Source organism: Salmo salar, chromosome ssa15 (assembly GCF_905237065.1).
Source record: "Salmo salar chromosome ssa15, Ssal_v3.1, whole genome shotgun sequence".
Lineage (NCBI taxonomy): Eukaryota > Metazoa > Chordata > Actinopteri > Salmoniformes > Salmonidae > Salmo > Salmo salar.
The window spans coordinates 16,116,923-16,122,744 of record NC_059456.1 but is presented as its reverse complement, the minus strand read 5'-3'; the positions used below and the strand labels follow the sequence as shown (position 1 = coordinate 16,122,744).

Below are 5,822 nucleotides of genomic sequence, written 5' to 3'. Positions count from 1 at the left end.
CTCTAGCCCCCCGTCTCGCTCTTCTCTCCCCGTCTCTGCCTCTCGTTCTTCCAGTGTCTGTCTCTCTGTCCCTCCTCTCTCTCCCCAGTCTCTTTCCCATTCTCTCTCTCTCTCTCTTCTCTGACCCCTCAGTAAACCAGAGGTTTTATATTCTCACCAACATCACATAGTACCACAGGGAACAGAAATAACACACTCTCGTCTCTACCCCTCCCATCACATCCCAATAGTTGCATCTTTCCAAACTGCATGTCAACTAATGCCTGAGGCAGCAGTCATGAACTGATTAGAGCCATAAAGCTTTTATCCAGATACCCAAAGCTCTGTAGTAAGGTAGGAAACTCACCTCTTCCATCACCAATGTTTAGTACCTACTTACAGCAATATAAACCAGAACATGGTCACAACATACTAGTGACTCAACTTTGGCGTCTTAAAGCATTGTTGGCACACGGAACGCTTCTCACTTTTTGGGGGGGGCAAAATAGTGGTACAATAAAGGAAACATTGTCATTGTATATAAAAATCACTAAATCTCGTTCCCAGACGCACAATTGCCTGGCGACAAGATGAATAAGTCACGGACATGCACTCCTGGAGTCTGTCACTGATTCCATTGTAAAAGCATCTCCTGTCCTGTCAACCCTGCTGGTCGCTACGTTACGACCAGGGGGGGGACCCATTTCCAAATGTAGAGATAGGACAGGGCTGCCCCCCAGGCCGCACGAGGCAGGGTCACCAACTATAGATTAGGCTACGGGCTCAATTTTAATATCTCATTGTGTGTGTGTGTGTGTGTGTGTGTGTGTGTGTGTGTGTGTGTGTGTGTGTGTGTGTGTGTGTGTGTGTGTGTGTGTGTGTGTGTGTGTGTGTGTGTGTGTGTGTGTGTGTGTGTGTGTGTGTGTGTGTGTAACAGCAGTATCTCTCAGACCAGAGAAGAGTTTCATGTTGCATCTTCTGTTTATTAGAACAGAAGAAAAAAAATCAACCAATCAGGGAGAAAGAAGTCACCAACTCAAATACAAAAATATGGGCCTCAAATGCAAACGAATCAACGTATGAATGTAGCTTTCCAAAACAAACACCAGGGGGCAGAAAACAGAACAAAATGGTGTCTGCCTGTCCATCGGTCCGTCTATCTGGTAGGCTACAACATGAATGGGTGGTTAAGGTTGGATGTTCGTTCAGTCCCAGGTTTTTAATGTAAAGCTAGGAGTAAAAAAATAGAACACAGTCTCTCCGGGGAAATCCAACAGACGTCTCCCTCTTTCTGTCTCTCTTTCTGTCTCTCTCTTGCAATAGTCTGCTGCAGCAAAACCAGCAGCACTAGAACCAGCAGCACTAGAACCAGCAGCACTAGAACCAGCAGCACTAGAACCAGCAGCACTAGAACCAGCAGCAGCAGGTGCCCTTATGCAGAGAAAGAACGCAGCGGGAGAAAAAATAAAAACCAAGCGAGTGGAGTCGTGTGCTATGTGGCTTTTAAAGGTACAGGGTGACATGTCAAAGCAGAAAGAAACCACGCTCAAACAAACAAAGAGCAGTCGTCAATGTTTACATGAACGTTTGTCTGTGTTGTCCTTCTAGGCTATTTTCTTCTTTGCTGCAATATTATCACAAATCTCTCTCCTACAGTGTCACCAGTGTTAGACGCAACCAGCCTGCAAATCTCTCTCTCTCTCTCTCTCTCTCTCTCTCTCTCTCTCTCTCTCTCTCTCTCTCTCTCTCTCTCTCTCTCTCTCTCTCTCTCTCTCTCTCTCTCTCTCTCTCTCTCTCTTCTCTCTCTCTCTCTCTCTCTCTCTCTCTCTCTCTCTTCTCTCTCTCTCTCTCTCTCTCTCTCTCTCTCTCTCTCTCTCTCTCTCTCTCTCTCATCATATGAATCATCACTCCTTCCCGCCGTTGACCCCTAAAGACAACTCCTTCAGAATCCCACTGACGTCAACCCTCCTCCTCTCTCGGATCATATCCTCGAGGCTACGGAACACCAGCGTGTGTCCATTCCGAGTCCCGTCACCGAGGTGCACTTTGAGAAAGTACTGTTGCTCTGCCGAGTGCGCCTCGCCTCCCGCCTTGAACTCCCGCTTCCCGAAACGGCACCAGGCGGCGAAGTTCTCAGAGCTCGTCCAGCAGATGTCTCCGCTGTTCAGGCCCAGGTGGCCGGCAGCGTTCTGCAGCACCAGGTCGGAGGGCAGCGCCCGGAACCGGTAACGACTGTTCACTATCCGTCCATGCCGACCCCGTCCTATCTCAGTCAGGCTGTCCTTCCGTATCTCCCCCTCATGCAGGTGTATCACCTGGTCGTTGAACTCGTACACAGCCCAGTGAGGTGCCTGTGACGTGGATACTAGCTCCACAAGGTCCCCTGGCTTGCACATGGAAAGCAAAGTTTTGGCGGAGTAAACGTTCAAGTCCTGGTTTTCGCGGAGCTTGGAGAAGATGCATTCCTGGGAGCAGAAGGCGGAGTACTCCAGCTCGCTGACCGCCCCGGGGTGCTCCTGGCTGGACTCCTTGTTGTAGCCTCCTCCGCCGCCTCCTGCATCATCTACCTGAAAAATCAAAACAAATCAAATTACTTTCAAATCGATTACATTTATTTTGTAAAGCCCATCAACTAAGTGTTTTAAAGATACCGAGCCTAAAACCCCAAAAGAGCAAAAGAAAAAGTTTGTTAGTCATATAGGATACAGCGTGATGTAAATGGTACAATGAAATGCTTACTTGCAAGCTTCCTCTCAACAGTGCCCTGAAATATGAAATGAGTGGCAGGTAGCCAAACAGTTATGAGCGTTGGGCCAGTAACTGGAAGATCGCTGGTTTGAATCCCTGAGCCAACTAGGGGAAAAATATGTCTGTGCCAGTACTGTCTTATATATATATATATATAAACCTCAGTACTGTCTAATAAAAAGGTACTTAACCTTAATTGCTCATGTAAGGCGATCAGGGTTCAGTTTTCCAAAAGCATAATAAGGCTAATAAGTTCATCATTAGAACCTTCATAGGAGCATTGTTAAATCTCCGAGCGGTTTCCCCAACGCCATCGTTATTAACGTTACACTTTAACACTCGTAATCTAACGCCGGGCCTCAGACCGCTCGTAATCTAACGCCGGGCCTCAGACCGCTCGTAATCTAACGCCGGGCCTCAGACCGCTCGTAATCTAACGCCGGGCCTCAGACCGCTCGTAATCTAACGCCGGGCCTCAGACCGCTCGTAATCTAACGCCGGGCCTCAGACCGCTCGTAATCTAATGCCGGGCCTCAGACCGCTCGTAATCTAACGCCGGGCCTCAGACCGCTCGTAGAACAGCTAAGTGCTTTGTTAGATGCTGGGTTTTTTTACCTCCCGCGTCACTTTATAAAACAGAAGATCTCCACTAAACATAGAATCACATTGTTTATCCGTCTCTGTGACTTTAGTACAAAGTTGACTACAAACACAAAGTTGCCAATTTCATTGCAATTGATACAAGTCGAGCCACATATAAAAATATGTTTCAAATGAAAACCGAGACATTACTACACTCAAATATAAACAGTAGGCTATATAGGCCTAGTTCTAGCATATTAAAATACATTTAATGTTCAACCAATTGAGTTCTATTTTTGTACTTGTAGGCTTCGGTCTATAATTTGTCTCCATACATTTAATGATGACGTGTAGCCTAACATGTACAAAGAAGTGCCAAATCACATTATAATGCTTATAGGGTAAGCATTAGAATCAGCCGCCTCAATATTTGCAGCCGTAGGTGGTAATACCTCTCTAGGAGCTGATCGATCGTCAGTACTTGTGAAATAATTCTAAACGTTAAGGTAAGATTTGAATGATCCAAGAGCTCCCTTTCTTTCGATCCTATCAGTACCGACACATACCTCAACGATGCACCTAGCGACTGACGTCGTTATCGGGAAACCGGGCCTTGGATAAGAACGATCTGCTAATTTACTAAAATTTAAAATCAAAAGGAAAATTTTTATCAAAATCAACGTTTATTTTGTCATATGCACAGGAGACATGTGTAACTGGTGTAAAACGGCGAGCTAGTTAGCGGTGCGAGCCAGTAGCGTTGTTTCAACCTGTGACATGAACTCTCGCTAAGCTCTTGAAGTAGTGGTTTCCCTTGCTCATCGAGGGCCACAGCCCTTTGTGGAGCGATTGGGTAAGAATGCTTCGAAGGAGGCAGTTGTTGATGTGTTCAGATGATCCAGGTTGGGGGGCGGGGTAAGGAGAACAACAGAAGCAGCAGTGATACACATGCACACAGTCCCACTAACAAAGTTACAGGATCCCCTCCCAACATATTGTAAAAAAATATATTTATACAAAAGTAATATCCACCTCCTCCTCTTCGTCTGAAAAGAAGTATGCTACTCCAACCCTAAGCTCCTCTTTCTCCAGTCCGGACGGATCTCCGGTGGGCAGCTCACTGTAGCTGAGGTGGGTTATCCGGTCCAGGTGGTTTCCCATCAATGACAAAGCCCCAGCAGGAGGACAGGCATGGAATAAGGTGCCTGGGGAGGTAGGAGGTGAGGTGAGGTGAGGGGGGATGGGAAGGAGACAGAGTGAGGAAGAGAGAAGGGTGACAGAGACTGTGAGTGTTGGGAAACAACAACAAAAAAAGAATCCCCACAAAATAGGCTCACTACACTAAAATCACAAGTTGGAGAAATATAAAATACTTTCACCAGAGTGATGTAGATAGAGGTTTACGTTTGCATTCAAAATACTGCGCGCACTGCCCGGTAGACTGCACCGGTCGGCTATAAGCTAGACTCAAATACTCCAGCATCCAGAGAAAACAGTCCACAGTCACGTAGTGAGGTCAATTATCAACTCTCCGGTTACTGAACCGCGTTCCTTTGAAAGACGAGACCACAATGATGTGGTCTATCGCTCTCATCCTATCCCATGCCTTTAACCAGGCATTTACTCTGGTGGACTGAAGGAGAAAGGCTGAGAAAACAGCTGGGCTGGAGAGAGAGAGAGACAGAGAGAGAGACAGAGAGAGAGAGAGAGAGACAGAGACAGAGACAGAGACAGAGACAGAGAGAGTGAGAGAGAGAGAGAGACAGAGAGAGTGAGAGAGAGAGAGAGAGAGAGAGAGAGAGAGAGAGAGAGAGAGAGAGAGAGAGAGACAGAGAGAGTGAGAGACAGAGAGAGAGAAAGAGAGTGAGAGACAGAGAGAGAGAGAGAGAGAGAGAGAGAGAGAGAGAGAGAGAGAGAGACAGAGTGAGTGAGTGAGAGTGAGAGAGAGAGAGCTAGGTGCACTTCTGCCCTCTTCCATGTAGAAAGAAAGGAGTGCGCCCTGACAAAACGCTTCTGATGTGTCTATGCCCCGCCAGACAGATGCACCGTGGGATAATAACGGATGACTGAACCTTTGACGCACTATGTGTAGAAGACGGATTAAGAGAAGTGGTTACCTGCACAAGACCCGGACAATCGGTTATATATCCTGTTGTTCCATCGGTGTGCTTTCTCTCTCTGTCTCTGTCTCCCTCTCTGTCTCTCTTTTACAGCGGTCTTCTATCCCCCAATCCTCCCGCAGCCCTGTGTGCGTAACGTGTGTTTTCGGCTCCTCTCGTCTTTAAGTAGGTCTAACTCGGAGAGCTCCGCCTTCACTAGCAATACCTGCCCCCGGCGCAGCCCATTGGTCCAAGGTCCCTTTCCCATTCTGCCTTGGCCAATCAGAAAGTCTGATCCCCACGTCAATCAAGCCAGCCTCCAATAGCGTGGGCGAGGAGCAGCGCGTGGTGGGGGTTTGTTACTGTGGCCTAACCTACTGTACAATGCGTAAAAAACAACGTCTGAAACTACAT

At 47.3% G+C, this 5,822-nt stretch overlaps 1 protein-coding gene across 1 annotated transcript; it reads right to left on the bottom strand.

The window, feature by feature from the left end:
- Window positions 1-941: 941 nt before the first annotated feature.
- On the bottom strand, window positions 942-5,578 carry lratd1 (LRAT domain containing 1). Its single transcript, XM_014143603.2, has 3 exons — window positions 5,427-5,578; window positions 4,342-4,514; window positions 942-2,546 (listed from the first exon to the last, which is right to left on the bottom strand). The coding sequence occupies exons 2-3, from the start codon at window positions 4,468-4,470 to the stop codon at window positions 1,884-1,886; spliced, it is 792 nt and encodes a 263-aa protein (XP_013999078.1). The 5' UTR covers window positions 4,471-4,514; window positions 5,427-5,578; the 3' UTR covers window positions 942-1,883.
- Window positions 5,579-5,822: the final 244 nt, after the last annotated feature.